At 34.4% G+C, this 21,614-nt stretch overlaps 1 protein-coding gene across 23 annotated transcripts in view; it reads right to left on the bottom strand.

Moving 5' to 3' along the window:
• Positions 1–4,483, bottom strand: part of LOC110446328 — a 34,728-nt gene extending 30,245 nt beyond the window's left edge. For 14 of the 23 annotated variants that reach the window (XR_002462450.1, XR_002462451.1, XM_021491426.1 and 11 more), the window contains exons 1-3: positions 4,366–4,471; positions 3,721–3,837; positions 3,140–3,205 (exon numbers count right to left, since the gene is read on the bottom strand). Coding sequence is in view for 21 of the 23 variants with exons in the window: in XM_021491426.1 (XP_021347101.1) it covers positions 3,140–3,205; positions 3,721–3,765 (111 nt within the window). In the remaining 2 variants the exon portion in view is untranslated. Of the gene's footprint in view, positions 1–3,139; positions 3,206–3,720; positions 3,838–4,365 lie in introns of all 23 variants that reach the window. The other 9 variants (XM_021491438.1, XM_021491422.1, XM_021491421.1 and 6 more) reach the window with 3 other exon arrangements.
• Positions 4,484–21,614: the final 17,131 nt, after the last annotated feature.

The raw sequence follows: 21,614 nt of genomic DNA, 5'->3' as shown, positions 1-21,614 counted from the left end.
TCTTCGCAAAAAAATCTTTATCTTATCTTACTAAATATTTGTACTTTAATAACTCTATTCCACTATTTTAAAGTATATTACTAAATATAACTTTATTATACCCACAATATACAAGTACCACTAAATGTAATTAATGAATACCCCCCGATCACAATCATTGTTCATTAGGTCGAGGAGAACGGTGTTATGGTAACCTAGGTAATACGGCATTCAAATTGCACGCATTGACCCTATTATGTCACCATCGTGAAAATACTACATTTATGTGTAATATCAGCGCATTTATTAAAATCCCAAACCATTTAGGGAGAACTTGAGATAAGTGGGGCCTGTGTCCAAGACTTCCCATTCCTATAGCATTTGCCAATAAACTCCGTTAAAAATTAAATGAACGGAATAGTATGAAAGGGTTTGTTATAGACAAATGTTTTTTTTTCTGCCTTTGAAAATGACATTGTTTATATCATATGGGCAAGTCATCCGATACTTTTCACAGATAACTACACTGTGTTTCAGATTAAACCTATTTATTTATATATTTTATTTACCGAGATATATCTACGACTGATTAACTGGTTCAGAAACGCCCTTTCAGATACACATGAACAAGACGCTACTGTATCTTGTACCTTTATTCTGAAAACAAATCTTAACGTGTCGATCATAAATTTCTACTCGTTTTCTACCTATTACTGAATTTTCTGTGTGCATCTTCAATGAAGAATTCTGACGGAACAGCACTTCAACAATCTTAAGTCATTTGACCGATTGATTCGGTGTTATCACAGTGCTACCTTGTATCCACATGACGGCCAATCGTCAGGCCAACTTAACATCGAAAGATGGCATAGCCAGATCAAATGACACCATCATTAACGCAACTGGTTCCTACAGTTAGCAACGCAAATGTTAATATAATAGCCGTGATACTACATGTCAAACGATGATACTAGCTAGGATACTCTCTATTATATGATGATACTAGCTAGGATACTCTCTATTATATGATGATACTAGCTAGGATACTCTCTATTATATGATGATACTACTGTAGCTAGGATGCTCTCTATTATATGATGATACTAGCCAGGATACTCTCTATCATATGATGATACTAGCTAGGATACTCTCTATTATATGATGATACTAGCTAGGATACTCTCTATTATATGATGATACTAGCTAGGATACACTCTATTATATGATGATACTAGCTCAGATACTCTCTATTATATGATGATACTAGCCAGGATACTCTCTAGTATATGATGATACTAGCTAGGATACTCTCTATCATATGATGATACTAGCTAGGATACTCTCTATCATATGATGATACTAGCTAGGATCCTCTCTATTATATGATGATACTAGCTAGTATACTCTCTATTATATGATGATTCTAGCTAAGATACTCTCTATTATATGATGATACTAGCTAAGATACTCTCTATTATATGATGATACTACTGTAGCTAGGATACTCTCTATTATATGATTATACTAGCTCGGATACTCTCTATTATATGATGATACTACTGTAGCTAGGATGCTCTCTATTATATGATGATACTAGCTAGGATACTCTCTATTATATGATGATACTAGCTCGGATACTCTCTATTATATGATGATACTAGCCAGGATAATCTCTATTATATGATGATACTAGCTAGGATACTCTCTATTATATGATGATACTAGCTCGGATACTCTCTATTATATGATGATACTAGCTAGGATACTCTCTATTATATGATGATACACTGTACATTTTTACATTTACATATAGCCAGGATAACCTGTTTTACATTTACATAAAGCTAGGATACACTGTATTACATTTACATATAGCTAGGCTACACTGTATTACATTTATATATAGCCAGGATAACACTGTATTAAATATATTACATGAAAAGTAGCCATGGTACACTGTATGACATTTGTTTTTGACCAATGTATCACATGCGATCTGTCAGTAAACAAATACTGTATGGTATAAATTCCGAACTTTGATTCAATGAATTAAGTGTTAGCCTTGCCAAAACTGATATAGCAGGTCATGATGGAGGTAGCCTCACATACCTTTGTGCTTAACGTGGGAACTGATAGCAACTACTCTATTTAAGGAATCTATACGTGGGTACAATCAGTTATAGTTAGTTACCTCCCCTTACACATTTAAATGGTAGAGCGAGCAACCTGCACGTAAATGCCATCAATGTATCAATGAACATGTACAACTGCCGAAAAAATATAACAACGAATTAAAATCCTTTACCGGTAAGGCAATAACTTTCATGAACCCTGGACCTCCAATCACCATACGATAGCTCTAACCAAATAAGCTACATGAATAGCGGTTGGTTACTGCGAGGGGAGGGGGAGGGCAATACAATATTCTATAGATAGAACAGTGATCTTCATAAACTAAAAGTCATCGATACTCATCATAGAGATAGAAGTCGATAAGCAGGGGGTTATATAGATTGGGATTTGTCGTAGTGGGCTAGGTTTTCAGCGAAAAGGATTAGTTTTGGTCTTACCTGACGCAATATAAGCAATGGGCATTGCTTATGAAAAGATCCCATAAGCGTTTGCAAAATGCACAATCTATTTTGTGTATTATCTACTGAAAAATGATGATACTTCGTTAGACGGAACTCTACCTAGCTCAAGTTGAGCAAACGTATTGAATTACTTGGCGGAATATGGAAATATGTCATGATCAAAAGAACCATTGAACGTACGTGTGAAACCATTTCAAAAACTCATTTATCAAATTTTAAAAAACGGAAGAAGTATTCATATATAGATAAAAGTATAATCTTATGTTTTCTCGGGATTCCGATCTCTATATCAATATTCAAGTATTTCTTCGAGCAATACAGATATAAACGTTGTACATAAAATCATTATACACGGTACTGCATATAAACAGCATATACGCAGTTATAAACAGTATGTTAGCAGTTTATAAACAGTATATAAGCAGTATATACACTATACCTTATATATAAACGAAATATAGACTCAGTATACGTATAACATATATCTGGGCAGTATATAAGCATTATAATAGCGGTATGTAGGCAACATTGAAACAATATGAAAGCAGTAAAACAGTAACACTTACCGTGAAGTACCCGGGGGTGCTTAACCTTTTGTTTCTGGCCATTTCCGGTTCCGGGTGAGCCCTTACCTGTTCGTAATAAAATCAGTTACAATAAATACCTAGGACTGTCACCTACCTTTATATTCTACTGGCGATCGTATTAGCCTTATATGGTCAATGCAGTTACTTATACTCAATAAAAAGACTTCTGGTAAAATCCAAGATGGCCGCAAAGAAGGATATAAGAATAATTTAAAAGGATTTAAAGCTGACAAAAGTCAATTATAGTATGTACATATATTACTTATTGATTATTTTCTTTTGCCTATGCATGATACATTCGACAATGATTGTTTCCTCTATAAATTCCATAAAAGTCAAATTATAAAAACTGAAGTCAAACTGTAAGGAAAGAGAGAGGTGGGAAACGATGGATTTAAAAACAAACGAAGAGTTATTATAATGTTGATATATACCTTAAAATAACCACATTGACCACGAAAAGCTAACACAAATCATTTAAATATGGTATTAGTTAACGTTCCGCATGCATCTGTTAAGTGTTTGCCTCCCTGGGTACATGTAACGCTTTGAAGTTATACCTCATAATCCCGAGGATGATAATTATACATATCCAGAGTATCCATGTAATTTGTAGACTGTAAAAATCCTCTTACTTCTCAGCAAGAGTACGAACACTGGTCGGTGGGGACGAAAAACTGAAATAAGCAAACAAAATGTTCAGCACAAGGAAAATGCAGCACTCGCAGTCCACGGGATTTTACAAGAGAAGAATCCAAAGAATTCCTCGTCCTTTATACGGTCCCGACAACATCCGAAACCGTGAGGCGGACAGTCTGATCCGCCTTTACACAAAAACGACCATCATAACCTCGTCTGATGAATATATATGTTGACAATTAGTGAAGTACTGCGTGCACACGGATAAAAAGGATGACGGTTTCTGACAGTTGTACCTATATTAATCAACATATCACTCATGCACAATGGTACACATTTCACAGAAGATGAAACTTGACAACTGACGCCGTTATAATTTGATAAATCGTCTAATACGTAATGTAATATATTTCACAATACAACATAAAACATGTTTAGCAATATACTGTTACATAATACTGTTTCTATGTACAATATCATCATAGATCAATATATTCAAACATATTATCAAAGAGTACATTTAGTCTACCGTTTTTTTAACCGAGATGAAATAAATTCAGACTTACTGGTTGAGTGTTTAAGAAAATAACGAAAATATCCTCAAAGTAAGCCCGGCATAGAGGGAGTTGGGACAAGATACAGGAGCCCGTATAGGATTGTGTGGAGATTCCATATACATTTCCTTGGGCAAGTCGATTAATTCAGTGGGTAGATTTTGTTATACGATATCACTGATACAGCATTACGTAGAATCTTCCATTATGATTGTTAATAGCTTAACAAATATACATAATAGGCATCGAAATCAACAAATCGTAAACATTTACTTTTATAAAGATTTGAATAGAGTTTCGTCTTTTGTTTAATCTGTTCTCCCCTCTATGAAGACAATGGACTATTCCAGTACAAGATTCCAGCCTCTGTGGCCCGGCTCTGCCTAAACATGGAGAGCAGAATCGGGCGTCCTTGGTGAGATCCAATGTTTCGCTCTTACTACACTCACTCGGTGTGAGGGCGTATGGGCAGACGCACAGAACACACACATGCGCGCACACGTGTATTACACCTTTTAGTACGGACATGCGATGTACATATATACATTGACGTTATGTATGTATTTATTTAATTGCTTGTTGTGTTAATACTGAGCCGTCCCTCGGGCACTGTACTGCTTCTCCGCAATAGACTGGTAAAATCTGCTGCTAAGGCGAATACTTTCCCTGTTTCATTTCATAATGTTGATTATGTTGAAACATTCCCCAGTTCTTATTTCTGTACACACAGTACGTTATAGTGACGTCACTGTGACTTGAAAGTCTTTTAGTTTTCTAACATATAAAAGACTTCTTCAGAACGCCGGGGTTTTCTGGGTGTCTCACCGCCCCCTGTGTTTGTGTAATATCCTTGATTTTAGCATCATAATGATTACAGATGTTAAAACCTACTTAGTCTGAACTACACCGGTGTGAAATATTTTGTTCAAAAAAGGTGTATTGGCTGATTTAAAGGGAAGGAGTCACAACTCGTCTGCCTTCTTAATAGTCTTAACACTTAGTTCGGCTTTGTAGGTTAATTTGTATTTTACGTAAATATCACCGTTAATATTTTTAACTTTTTGGCCTTTCTGTCCAGGAGCTATGCCCTAACTCGTACAGGTTCCGGGGGAACTAAGGGTTCTGTTTAGACAGGGTTTAGTAAATTACTTATCATTATATATTAAAACTGTTTTTTGGGAGATATTTGCGCTGGTTAATAAAAGTTTCCCGAATCAAAATAATAATAAAAGCTTCCAAAATAGCTTTCTTAAACATAAATTACGGAAAACTAATTTATGTGATTTGAAGTGTTTTTAATATGTATTCATAAATTCGTTAAACCATAGGAAAAACTATAATTTACAAAATGTTCGTTTTAGAAATTATTTCTATGTCAAAATCTTTCATTTCGCAGTACTGATATTATCTTTGAGGAGGTAAGGGGTGATAGGGATGTTTCCTGTAGACTTGGATAAGTAAACACCATGCTGCTATGTACTCAGGTCTATTTGTGCCGGTGATTAATTAGAGTTGTTATGAGACGTAGCACCAAGTATAACAGAATGGTAACTGGAGTGTGAGCTACAGTGCGAGGTAAGTAGAATTACATACAGTGCATGTACCAGAACAATACAGTTACCATGACAACCGCACGCCCTTCCTACACCGTTATATCAAGTTTCCATGACAACAAAAACCACTGTGTTTGCATGTGAACCTTCTGTCCGTGCTTTCCTTCCTATTGTTTATATTTATGCTACATATACTAAGAACTATGGCATGTGGCAGGTAAGAAGTGACTAAGGACTATGAAAGGTCTATTTTGGTCACCTGTACATGTGGCCATTGCAGCATTCATCTACAGCATCTCGACAGATTATATTTCATATAATGAATCGGTTGATGTGGTCTAGTGTTTTAATTGTGATACTTATTCTCATTGTTTCTTCCAAAATGAATATAGCATGAATAAACAATGTTAATACAACAAATACTAAATATTTACATCAACATTACTATTTAACGGGGAGTGTGTGCTATAACAACGTCCTTATGACCTTAGCTGATGGTAGGACGTAAAACTCTATAATAAACAAAGTTGTCAACGGTCCCGCCATGACTAGACATGTAACAAGACGACAGGTTTGTTAAGTGTATGTGTAATGACTAGACATGTAACAAGACGACATGTTTGTTAAGTGTATGTGTAATGACTAGACATGTAACAAGACGACAGGTTTGTTAAGTGTATGTGTAATGACTAGACATGTAACAAGACGACAGGTTTGTTAAGTGTATGTGTAATGACTAGACATGTAACAAGACGACAGGTTTGTTAAGTGTATGTGTAATGACTAGACATGTAACAAGACGACAGGTTTGTTAAGTGTATGTGTAATGACTAGACATGTAACAAGACGACAGGTTTGTTAAGTGTATGTGTAATGACTAGACATGTAACAAGACGACAGGTTTGTTAAGTGTATGTGTAATGACTAGACATGTAACAAGACGACAGGTTTGTTAAGTGTATGTGTAATGACTAGACATGTAACAAGACGACAGGTTTGTTAAGTGTATGTGTAATGACTAGACATGTAACAAGACGACAGGTTTGTTAAGTGTATGTGTAATGACTAGACATGTAACAAGACGACAGGTTTGTTAAGTGTATGTGTAATGACTAGACATGTAACAAGACGACAGGTTTGTTAAGTGTATGTGTAATGACTAGACATGTAACAAGACGACAGGTTTGTTAAGTGTATGTGTAATGACTAGACATGTAACAAGACGACAGGTTTGTTAAGTGTATGTGTAATGACTAGACATGTAACAAGACGACAGGTTTGTTAAGTGTATGTGTAATGACTAGACATGTAACAAGACGACAGGTTTGTTAAGTGTATGTGTAATGACTAGACATGTAACAAGACGACAGGTTTGTTAAGTGTATGTGTAATGACTAGACATGTAACAAGACGACAGGTTTGTTAAGTGTATGTGTAATGACTAGACATGTAACAAGACGACAGGTTTGTTAAGTGTATGTGTAATGACTAGACATGTAACAAGACGACAGGTTTGTTAAGTGTATGTGTAATGACTAGACATGTAACAAGACGACAGGTTTGTTAAGTGTATGTGTAATGACTAGACATGTAACAAGACGACAGGTTTGTTAAGTGTATGTGTAATGACTAGACATGTAACAAGACGACAGGTTTGTTAAGTGTATGTGTAATGACTAGACATGTAACAAGACGACAGGTTTGTTAAGTGTATGTGTAATGACTAGACATGTAACAAGACGACAGGTTTGTTAAGTGTATGTGTAATGACTAGACATGTAACAAGACGACAGGTTTGTTAAGTGTATGTGTAATGACTAGACATGTAACAAGACGACAGGTTTGTTAAGTGTATGTGTAATGACTAGACATGTAACAAGACGACAGGTTTGTTAAGTGTATGTGTAATGACTAGACATGTAACAAGACGACAGGTTTGTTAAGTGTATGTGTAATGACTAGACATGTAACAAGACGACAGGTTTGTTAAGTGTATGTGTAATGACTAGACATGTAACAAGACGACAGGTTTGTTAAGTGTATGTGTAATGACTAGACATGTAACAAGACGACAGGTTTGTTAAGTGTATGTGTAATGACTAGACATGTAACAAGACGACAGGTTTGTTAAGTGTATGTGTAATGACTAGACATGTAACAAGACGACAGGTTTGTTAAGTGTATGTGTAATGACTAGACATGTAACAAGACGACAGGTTTGTTAAGTGTATGTGTAATGACTAGACATGTAACAAGACGACAGGTTTGTTAAGTGTATGTGTAATGACTAGACATGTAACAAGACGACAGGTTTGTTAAGTGTATGTGTAATGACTAGACATGTAACAAGACGACAGGTTTGTTAAGTGTATGTGTAATGACTAGACATGTAACAAGACGACAGGTTTGTTAAGTGTATGTGTAATGACTAGACATGTAACAAGACGACAGGTTTGTTAAGTGTATGTGTAATGACTAGACATGTAACAAGACGACAGGTTTGTTAAGTGTATGTGTAATGACTAGACATGTAACAAGACGACAGGTTTGTTAAGTGTATGTGTAATGACTAGACATGTAACAAGACGACAGGTTTGTTAAGTGTATGTGTAATGACTAGACATGTAACAAGACGACAGGTTTGTTAAGTGTATGTGTAATGACTAGACATGTAACAAGACGACAGGTTTGTTAAGTGTATGTGTAATGACTAGACATGTAACAAGACGACAGGTTTGTTAAGTGTATGTGTAATGACTAGACATGTAACAAGACGACAGGTTTGTTAAGTGTATGTGTAATGACTAGACATGTAACAAGACGACAGGTTTGTTAAGTGTATGTGTAATGACTAGACATGTAACAAGACGACAGGTTTGTTAAGTGTATGTGTAATGACTAGACATGTAACAAGACGACAGGTTTGTTAAGTGTATGTGTAATGACTAGACATGTAACAAGACGACAGGTTTGTTAAGTGTATGTGTAATGACTAGACATGTAACAAGACGACAGGTTTGTTAAGTGTATGTGTAATGACTAGACATGTAACAAGACGACAGGTTTGTTAAGTGTATGTGTAATGACTAGACATGTAACAAGACGACAGGTTTGTTAAGTGTATGTGTAATGACTAGACATGTAACAAGACGACAGGTTTGTTAAGTGTATGTGTAATGACTAGACATGTAACAAGACGACAGGTTTGTTAAGTGTATGTGTAATGACTAGACATGTAACAAGACGACAGGTTTGTTAAGTGTATGTGTAATGACTAGACATGTAACAAGACGACAGGTTTGTTAAGTGTATGTGTAATGACTAGACATGTAACAAGACGACAGGTTTGTTAAGTGTATGTGTAATGACTAGACATGTAACAAGACGACAGGTTTGTTAAGTGTATGTGTAATGACTAGACATGTAACAAGACGACAGGTTTGTTAAGTGTATGTGTAATGACTAGACATGTAACAAGACGACAGGTTTGTTAAGTGTATGTGTAATGACTAGACATGTAACAAGACGACAGGTTTGTTAAGTGTATGTGTAATGACTAGACATGTAACAAGACGACAGGTTTGTTAAGTGTATGTGTAATGACTAGACATGTAACAAGACGACAGGTTTGTTAAGTGTATGTGTAATGACTAGACATGTAACAAGACGACAGGTTTGTTAAGTGTATGTGTAATGACTAGACATGTAACAAGACGACAGGTTTGTTAAGTGTATGTGTAATGACTAGACATGTAACAAGACGACAGGTTTGTTAAGTGTATGTGTAATGACTAGACATGTAACAAGACGACAGGTTTGTTAAGTGTATGTGTAATGACTAGACATGTAACAAGACGACAGGTTTGTTAAGTGTATGTGTAATGACTAGACATGTAACAAGACGACAGGTTTGTTAAGTGTATGTGTAATGACTAGACATGTAACAAGACGACAGGTTTGTTAAGTGTATGTGTAATGACTAGACATGTAACAAGACGACAGGTTTGTTAAGTGTATGTGTAATGACTAGACATGTAACAAGACGACAGGTTTGTTAAGTGTATGTGTAATGACTAGACATGTAACAAGACGACAGGTTTGTTAAGTGTATGTGTAATGACTAGACATGTAACAAGACGACAGGTTTGTTAAGTGTATGTGTAATGACTAGACATGTAACAAGACGACAGGTTTGTTAAGTGTATGTGTAATGACTAGACATGTAACAAGACGACAGGTTTGTTAAGTGTATGTGTAATGACTAGACATGTAACAAGACGACAGGTTTGTTAAGTGTATGTGTAATGACTAGACATGTAACAAGACGACAGGTTTGTTAAGTGTATGTGTAATGACTAGACATGTAACAAGACGACAGGTTTGTTAAGTGTATGTGTAATGACTAGACATGTAACAAGACGACAGGTTTGTTAAGTGTATGTGTAATGACTAGACATGTAACAAGACGACAGGTTTGTTAAGTGTATGTGTAATGACTAGACATGTAACAAGACGACAGGTTTGTTAAGTGTATGTGTAATGACTAGACATGTAACAAGACGACAGGTTTGTTAAGTGTATGTGTAATGACTAGACATGTAACAAGACGACAGGTTTGTTAAGTGTATCTGTAATGACTAGACATGTAACAAGACGACAGGTTTGTTAAGTGTATGTGTAATGACTAGACATGTAACAAGACGACAGGTTTGTTAAGTGTATGTGTAATGTCTAGACATGTAACAAGACGACAGGTTTTTTAAATGTGTATTTGTAATGATTATGCTTTGCAGAGCATGTACGCTTATTTCCTTTGTTGTTAATTTGCTAATGTGGTTCTTTTATTCTATAAAGACTAATACTTCGTTACTTTGTTACTTTGTTAAAATACCTATTTGTACAATGAAATGTTTCTTGTACCCGTGTACATGATATACGGTTTTTATACACATTTACATGCTGTACGTCCTGTTTTGCTACTGCGCATGATGGAATATATTTGAACTAAACTGTGTTCAATACCCTCATACATATTAATAGATGTATTTCAATCTTTACATTCTACATTAAAAAGCAAAGATAATATCAATAAATCATTCTGAACAGTCCTATAACATGTATATATTATAATTTAGTAGCTTCTTTGCTCTACACTTTTATATCCCGAACGTTGCTTGATGTTACCATGAACAATACGTAATGTTATATACACGTGAAACAAAATGTTTTCAACACATCTCCATAATGTACATTTCACACATGTCAAGAATGCACTTGTTTTGTAATTAACATGTCCATAATGCACTTGATTTGTAATTCACGTGTCAATAATGCACGTGTTCTGTGATTCACATGTCCATTATGCACGTGTTCTGTTATTCACATGTTCATAATGCTAGTGTTTTGAAATTCACATGTTCATAATGCACGTGTTTTGTAATTCGATGTACATAATGCACGTGTTTTGTAATTCGATGTCCAAAATGCACGTGTTTTGTAATTCGAATTTTCATAATGCACGTGTTCTGTTATTCACAAGTTCATAATGCACGTGTTCTGTTATTAACATGTTCATAATTCACGTGCTTGAATTCACAAGTCCATAATGCACGTATTTTGTAATTCGCATTTTCATAACGCACTTGTTCTGTTTATCACATGTTCATAACGAACGTGATCTATTTTTCACATGTTCATAATGCACGTGTTTTGTAATTCAGATGAACATTATGCACGTTTTCTGTAATTCACATGTCCATAATGCACGTGTTTTGAAATTCATGTATCCATAATGCACGTAGTCTGTCATTCACATTGCATAATGCACGTGTTTTGTAATTCAAATGTTCATTATGTACGTGTTTTGTAATTCACATGTTCATAATGTACGTGTTTTGTGGTTCACATGTCCATAATGCACGTGTTCTGTAATTCACATATCCATATTGCATGCGTTTTTTTAATCAACATGTTCATAATACGTGTGTTTTGTAATTCACATGTCCATGATGCACGTGTTCTGTAATTAACATGTTCATAATCCTCGTGTTTTGTAATTCACATGTTCATAATGTACGTGTTCTGTGATTCACATGTCCATTATGCACGTGTTCTGTTTTTCACATGTTCATAATGCACGTGTTTTGTAATTCGATGTACATAGGGCACGTGTTTTGTCATTCACATGTTCATAATGCACGTGTTTTGAAATTCGAATTTTCATAATGCACGTGTTCTTTTATTCACATGTTCATAATGTACGTGTTCTGTTATTTACATATTCATAATTCACGTGCTTTGTAATCCACATGTCCATAATGTAAGTGTTCAGTAAATCACAAGTGCATAATCCACGTGTTTTGTAATTCGCATTTTCATAATGCACGTGTTCTGTTTTTTACATTTTCATAATGCACGTGATCTGTTATTCGCATGTTCATCATACACGTGTTCTGTAATTCACATGTTCATAATCCACGTAGTCTGTCATTCACATGTTCATAATGTACGTTTTTTTTGTAACTCACGTGTTCTGTAATTCACATGTCCACAATCACGTGTTTTGTAAATCACATGTTCATAATGCACTTGTTTTGTAAATCACATTTTCATAATGCACATGTTCTGTTATATACATGTTCATAATGCACATGTTTTGTAAAAAACATGTCTATAATGCACATGTTTTGTAAATCACTTTTTTCATAATGCACATGTTTTGTAATTCACATGTTCATAATGCACGTAGTCTGTCATTCACATGTTCATAAAGCAAGTGTTTTGTAATTCACATGTTCATAATGTACGTGTTTTGTAGTTCACATGTCCATAATGCACGTGTTTTGTAATTCGCATTTCCATAATGCACGTAGTCTGTCATTCACATGTTCATAATGCAAGTGTTTTGTAATTCACATGTCCATGATGCACGTGTTCTGTAATTCACATGTTCATTATCCACGTGTTTTGTAATTCACATGTTCATAATGTACGCGTTATGTAATTCACATGTCTATTATGCACGTGTTCTGTTATTCACATGTTCATAATACGCGTGTTTTGTAATTCGATGTACATAGGGCACGTGTTTTGTAATTCGAATGTCCATAATGCACGTGTTTTGTAATTCGAATTTTCATAATGCACGTGTTCTGTTATTCACATGTTCATAATGTACGTGTTCTGTTATTTGCATATTCATGATTCACGTGCTTTGTAATTCACATTTCCATAATGTAAGTGTTCTGTAAATCACAAGTCCATAATGCACGTATTTTGTAATTCGCATTTTCATAACGCACTTGTTCTGTTTTTCACATGTTCATAATGCACGTGTTTTGTAATTCAGATGTACATTATGCACGTGTTCTGTAATTCACATGTTCATAATCCACATAGTCTGTCAGTCACATGTTCATAATACAAGTGTTTTGTAATTCACATGTCCATAATGTACGTGTTTTGTAGTTCAAATGTCCATAATGCACGTGTTCTGTCATTCACATGTCCATAATGCACGTAGTCTGCCATTCACATGTTCATAATGCAAGTGTTTTGTAATTCACATGTCCATAATGTACGTGTTTTGTAGTTTACATGTCCATAATGCACGTGTTCTGTTATTCATATGTTCATAATGCACGAAGTCTGTCATTCACATGTTCATAATACAAGTGTTTTGTAATTCACATGTCCATAATGTACGTGTTTTGTAGTTCACATGTCCATAATGCACGTGTTCTGTAATTCGCATTTCCATAATGCACGTAGTCTGTCATTCACATGTTCATAATGCAAGTGTTTTGTAATTCACATGTCCATGATGCACGTGTTCTGTAATTCACATGTTCATTATCCACGTGTTTTGTAATTCACATGTTCATAATGTACGCGTTATGTAATTCACATGTCTATTATGCACGTGTTCTGTTATTCACATGTTCATAATACGCGTGTTTTGTAATTCGATGTACATAGGGCACGTGTTTTGTAATTCGAATGTCCATAATGCACGTGTTTTGTAATTCGAATTTTCATAATGCACGTGTTCTGTTATTCACATGTTCATAATGTACGTGTTCTGTTATTTGCATATTCATGATTCACGTGCTTTGTAATTCACATTTCCATAATGTAAGTGTTCTGTAAATCACAAGTCCATAATGCACGTATTTTGTAATTCGCATTTTCATAACGCACTTGTTCTGTTTTTCACATGTTCATAATGCACGTGTTTTGTAATTCAGATGTACATTATGCACGTGTTCTGTAATTCACATGTTCATAATCCACATAGTCTGTCAGTCACATGTTCATAATACAAGTGTTTTGTAATTCACATGTCCATAATGTACGTGTTTTGTAGTTCAAATGTCCATAATGCACGTGTTCTGTCATTCACATGTCCATAATGCACGTAGTCTGCCATTCACATGTTCATAATGCAAGTGTTTTGTAATTCACATGTCCATAATGTACGTGTTTTGTAGTTTACATGTCCATAATGCACGTGTTCTGTTATTCATATGTTCATAATGCACGAAGTCTGTCATTCACATGTTCATAATACAAGTGTTTTGTAATTCACATGTCCATAATGTACGTGTTTTGTAGTTCACATGTCCATAATGCACGTGTTCTGTAATTCACATGTCCATATTGCATGCGTTTTTTTAATCTACATGTTCATAATTCGCGTGTTTTGTAGTTCGAATGTCCATGATGGACGTGTTCTGTAATTCACATGTTCATAATCGACGTGTTTTGTAATTCGAATGTCCATAATGTACGTGTTCTGTGATTCACATGTCCATTATGCACGTGTTCTGTTATTCAATTGTTCATAATGCACGTGTTTTGTAATTCGATGTACATCATGAACGTGTTTTGTAATTCGAATGTCCATAATGCACGTCTTTTGTAATTCGAATTTTCATAATGCATGTGTTCTTTTATTCACATGTTCATAATGTACGTGTTCTGTTCTTTACATATTCATAATTCACGTGCTTTGTAATTCACATATCATTAATGTAAGTGTCCTGTAAATCACATGTCCATAATGCACGTGTTTTGTAATTCGCATTTTCATAATGCACGTGTTCTGTTATTCACATTTTCATAATGCATGTGATCTGTTATTCACATTTTCATAATGCACGTGTTCTGTAATGCACATGTCCATAATGCACGTAGTCTGTCATTCACATTTTCATGATGTACGTATTTTGTAATTCACATGTCCATACTGCACTTGTTCTGTAATTCACATGTCCATAATGCACGTGTTTTGTAAATCACATGTTCATAATGCACGTGTTTTGTAAATCACATGTTCATAATGCACATGTTCTGTTATTCACATGTTTTGTAAATAACATGTCCATAATGCACCTGTTTTGTAAATCACATTTTCATAATGCACATGTTTTGTAAATAACATGTCCATATTGCGTGCGTTTTGTAATCCACATGTTCATAATGCACATGTTTTGTAATTCACATGTCCATAATGAACATGTTTTGTAAATCACATTTTCATAATGCACATGTTTTGTAAATAACATGTCCATATTTCATGCGTTTTGTAATCCACATGTTCATAATGCACGTGTTCTGTAATTCACATGTTCATAATGCACGTAGTCTGTCATTCACATTTTCATAATGCAAGTGTTTTGTAATTCATATGTCCATAATGTACGTGTTATGTAATTCACATGTCCATAATGCAGGTAGTCTGTCATTCACATGTCCATAATGCACGTAGTCTGCCATTCACGTGTTCAAAATGCAAGTGTTTTGTAATTCACATGTCCATAATGCACGTGTTCTGTTATTCATATGTTCATAATGCACGTAGTCTGTCATTCCCATGTGCATAATGCAAGTGTTTTGTAATTCACATGTCCATAATGTACGTGTTTTGTAATTCACATGTTCATAATGTACGTGTTTTGTAGTTCAAATGTCCATAATGCACGTGTTCTGTAATTCACATGTCAATATTGCATGCGTTTTTTTAATCCACATGTTCATAATAGGCGTGTTTTGTAATTCACATGTTCATAATGTACGTGTTCTGTGATTCACATGTCCATTATGCACGTGTTCTGTTATTCACATGTTCATAATGCACGTGTTTTGTAATTCATATGTCCATAATGTACGTGTTATGTAATTCACATGTCCATAATGCACGTAGTCTGTCATTCACATGTCCATAATGCACGTGTTCTGTTATTCATATGTTCATAATGCACGTAGTCTGTCATTCACATGTTCATAATGCAAGTGTTTTGTAATTCACATTTCCATAATGTACGTGTTTTGTAATTCACATGTTCATAATGTACGTGTTCTGTGATTCGCATGTCCATTATGCACGTGTTCTGTTATTCAATTGTTCATAATGCACGTGTTTTGTAATTCATATGTCCATAATGTACGTGTTATGTAATTCACATGTCCATAATGCACGTGTTTTGTAAATCACATGTTCATAATGCACATGTTTTGTAATTCACATGTCCATAATGCACGTGTTCTGTTATTCACATGTTCATAATGCACGTGTTTTGTAATTCGATGTACATCATGCACATGTTATGTAATTCGAATGTCCTTAATGCACGTGTTTTGTAGTTCACATGTCCATAATGCACGTGTTCTGTAATTCACATGTCCATATTGCATGCGTTTTTTTAATGCACATGTTCATAATACGCGTGTTTTGTAATTCGAATGTCCATGATGGACGTGTTCTGTAATTCACATGTTCATAATCGACGTGTTTTGTAATTCGAATGTCCATAATGTACGTGTTCTGTGATTCACATGTCAATTATGCACGTGTTCTGTAATTCGATGTACATCATGAACGTCTTTTGTAATTCGAATTTTCATAATGCATGTGTTCTTTTATTCACATGTTCATAATGCAGGTGTTCTGTTCTTTACATATTCATAATTCACGTGCTTTGTAATTCACATATCAATAATGTAAGTGTCCTGTAAATCACATGTCCATAATGCACGTGTTTTGTAATTCGCATTTTCATAATGCACGTGTTCTGTTATTCACATTTTTATAATGCATGTGATCTGTTATTCACATTTTCATAATGCACGTGTTCTGTAATGCACATGTCCATAATGCACGTAGTCTGTCATTCACATTTTCATGATGTACGTATTTTGTAATTCACCTGTCCATAATGCACTTGTTCTGTAATTCACATGTCCATAATGCACGTGTTTTGTAAATCACATTTTCATAATGCACATGTTTTGTAAATCACATGTTCATAATGCACAAGTTCTGTTATTCACATGTTTTGTAAATAACATGTCCATAATGCATAATGAACATGTTTTGTAAATCACATTTTCATAATGCACATGTTTTGTAAATAACCTGTCCATATTTCATGCGTTTTGTAATCCACATGTTCATAATGCACGTGTTCTGTAATTCACATGTTCATAATGCACGTAGTCTGTCATTCACATTTCCATAATGCAAGTGTTTTGTAATTCACATGTCCATAATGTACGTGTTATGTAATTCACATGTCCATAATGCACGTAGTCTGTCATTCACATGTCCATAATGCACGTAGTCTGCCATTTACATGTTCATAATGCAAGTGTTTTGTAATTCACATGTCCACAATGTACGTGTTTTGTAGTTCACATGTCCATGATGCACGTGTTCTGTAATTCACATGTTCATAATCGACGTGTTTTGTAATTCACATGTTTATAATGTACGTGTTCTGTGATTCACATGTCCATTATGCACGTGTTCTGTTATTCAATTGTTCATAATGCACGTGTTTTGTAATTCGATGTACATCATGAACGTGTTTTGTAATTCGAATGTCCATAATGCACGTGTTTTGTAATTTGTATTTTCATAATGCACGTGTTCTTTTATTCACATGTTCATAATGCACGTGTTCTGTTATTTACATATTCATTATTCACGTGCTTTGTAATTCACATGTTCATAACGTACGTGTTTTGTCATTTACATGTCCATATTGCACCTGTTCTGTAATTCACATGTCCATAATGCACGTGTTTTGTAAATCACATGTTCATAATGCACATGTTCTATTATTCACATGTTCATAATGAACATGTTTTGTAAATAACATGTCCATAATGCACCTGTTTTGTAAATGCACGTGTTCTGTAATTCGAATGTCCATAATGCACGTGTTCTGTTATTCACATGTTCATAATGCACGTGTTCTGTGATTCACATGTCCATTATGGACGTGTTCTGTTATTCACATGTTCATAATGGTCGTGTTTTGAAATTCAAATGTCCAGAATGCACGTGTTTTGTAATCCACATGTTCATAATACGCGTGTTTTGTAATTCACATGTTCATAATGTACGTGTTCTGTGATTCACATGTTCATATTCCACGAATGTCCATAATGTACGTGTTCTGTTATTCAATTGTTCATAATGCACGTGTTTTGTAAATCACATGTTCATAATGCACATGTTCTGTTATTCACATGTTTTGTAAATAACATGTCCATATTGCATGCGTTTTGTAATCCACATGTTCATAATGCACGTGTTCTGTAATTCGAATGTCAATAATGCACGTGTTCTGTTATTCACATGTTCATATTCCACGTGTTTTGTAATTCACATGTTCATAATGCACGTGTTCTGTAATCCACATGTTCATAATCTACGTGTTTTGTAATCTACATGTTCATAATGCACGTGTTCTGTGATTCACATGTCCATTATGGACGTGTTCTGTTATTCACATGTTCATAATGGTCGTGTTTTGAAATTCAAATGTCCAGAATGCACGTGTTTTGTAATTCATTTGTCCATAATACAAGTGTTCTGTAATTCACATGTCCGTAATGCACGTGTGTTGTAACCCACATGTCCATTATGTTCGTGTTTTGTAATTCACATGTTCATAGTCCACTTGTTTTATTATTGACATGTTCATAATGCACGTGTTCTGTAATTCACATGTTCATAATGTAAGTGTTCAGTAATTCACAAGTTCATAATGCACGTGTTCTGTAATTCACATGTTTATAATACACGTGTTCTGTAATTTACATATTCATAATGCACGTATTCTGTAATTCACATGTCCATAATGCACGTGTTCTGTAAATTCACATGTTCATAATGCTCGTGTTTTGAAATTCACATGTTCATAATGCACGTGTTTTGTAATTCGAATGTCCATAATGCACGTGTTTTGTAATCCACTTGTCCATTACGCACGTGTTTTGTAATCCACATGTCCATTATGCACGTGTTCTGTAATTGACATGTCCATTATGCACTTGTTTTGTAATTCAAATGTCCATTATGCACGTGTTTTGTAATCTACATGTCCATAATGCACGTGTTTTGTAATTGACATGTCCATAATGCACGTGCTTTGTAATTCACATGTCCATAATGCACGTACTTTGTAATTCACACCTCCATAATGCATTTGTTTTGTTATTCACAAGTTCATAATGCACATGTTCTGTAATTCACATGTCGATAATGCACGTATACTTGATGTATTTGGAAGGTGTTTTACGAAGAAAATGTCCACATGGCTGACTGTCAGTAAAGGAAGAGTGTCTATAAGGCCCTTTTTTGGCCGCCGGTATATTCGGATTTTCACCTCCTTATTTTGTTCAAAGATATCCTATTGTATGACATGCGGAAAAACTATGACCGAAAGTGGGTTTCTGGGGGTACCAAAAGGGGTAGGGTAAATAACAAATATAGTCCGCTGTTTTTAAAATGAGCTTAAAAACCAAAATAATACAATTTCTGGTTTTGAAAACATTTATAAATAAGACAAGCATAATATGTAACAGAATGAAAATGACAGAAATTCAATCGTCACTTAAAGACTGTTTGTATAAAACAAAGGATTAAATCAGGGGGTTCTTTTCGGTCATTTTCAATTGAAAAATCATTTGTTTTCTCAATAATTTCCTTTCTAATTAGAATTTTGACTTGAAATTTACAACTTCACTCATTTAAGTAGACTTACATAAATAATATATTTACTACATACTTTCCTTTTGTTTTATACCGAAATATGGCTACTGGACACATATCAAACTTAGCTATTTCAAATATATTTCAAACTTAAGTGAATTAAAAGGTGCAGGACACCCTTTATATGCTATAAGTATAAGCCTTTATAGTTTATATTGTATAGTATATGTATCATATGATATGTGCTCAGCACATGTGGCTGCAGTGAGTCCCAGGTCCTATGATGTTTTCTTATTTATCAAAGTTAACTTACATATAAAAATTGACATTTGTCATCATAATTGCAGTAAAATGATTGGTTTGATATATGAAGTTTGGTTTGCTAGTAATTGAAAGTCCCCTAGACTCAAGGAAAGTATCTGCTTTAATCGTTAAAGTTAACCGATTTCATAGTTTTATCAAATGTTATGCATATTTCCAATGCTTATTCGCTGATTGTACATAAAATGCATTTAGGGATAAGCATGTAACTTGGCATATATATTAGTTATTTAAGGAATGACCAAGATTTTGTTGTGGTATATACGGTATATACCGAAAAAGAATTGTGCACTTTGCATAAATCCGCTCATTTCTTTTCGGTATATACCGTATATACCAAAACAAAATCTTGGGCATTTTTAATATAATTTAATTTAAAGAGGGTAGACAAACACGTTGTAAATGCACAGTTAAAGATTTATTTAATTTTTACGTAAACTAAACCATTGCGCTAAAAAAAGCTGCGTTGTAATTTTGCATTCTGAAGTGTAAAAAGTAGTTCCGTCATCAGTTGTTTTTCTTTTTAGGTATATACGATATAATTATACCAAAAACAATATTATGGGGGAGATAGGCAAAATCAAATTATATGATGATATTTAATTTGTGAAAGTTTCATACTCATCTCATGTTTTGGAGTACAAGAACCAAAGTGCATCTCCTTGACTAACACCAAATATTTCCTGACAATACTAGTCTATATGAATGTATGTAGATTAAACAGGCTCAGTAGAGTATTTATAGTAGTAAGAGGGGCGTTTGACATGCTACACATACCAAAAGTCAGATAGTTTATGCTTTGAAAATGCAAAGAGAGACTAAGTTGTTCGTTCAAGTTAATGCTTGCACTTAACGGTTAATTATTTTGTTGATTTCATACGGTTTATTTGTTACATTCAATGCTAGCTGCTACTCATATTATTTCTCAGTTACTTTTCTTCCCTTTTTGTCACATTACGTTAACCATGCCGTCGGTGTATTTAAGTGACACTAAGGATATTATGTAACTCAGTCCTTACATGTAATTCTTCGCTATGTGTTTTATATAACTTATTTCTATGACACATGGTGTTTTCTACCATACGCTACACATTTATGACATTCAACTGATTTTTATAAAACATTCAAAAACAAAAACAGATGAAAACAAATTGCCACTTTCAGACTTTTGACGTGTCGCATTCAGTAAAGTTACAGCAAGTGTCCTCAGAAGACCTGAAACTTACAAACTTGCAAAGGGTGCATATGTTACAGACGTTTCAATTAAAAAACATTGGAATTTGATTATCAAACAATGGAAATGTTTAGTTGCTTTGTTTTGAGATATGGTACTGCAACGACATATTTCCTTAGTAGTAACACAGTAGCCTCCCTTGTTTATGTGT

Source organism: Mizuhopecten yessoensis, unplaced genomic scaffold, assembly GCF_002113885.1.
Source record: "Mizuhopecten yessoensis strain PY_sf001 unplaced genomic scaffold, ASM211388v2 scaffold2671, whole genome shotgun sequence".
Lineage (NCBI taxonomy): Eukaryota > Metazoa > Mollusca > Bivalvia > Pectinida > Pectinidae > Mizuhopecten > Mizuhopecten yessoensis.
The sequence above is the reverse complement of the archived record's forward strand: the minus strand, read 5'-3'. Positions and strand labels throughout refer to the sequence as shown.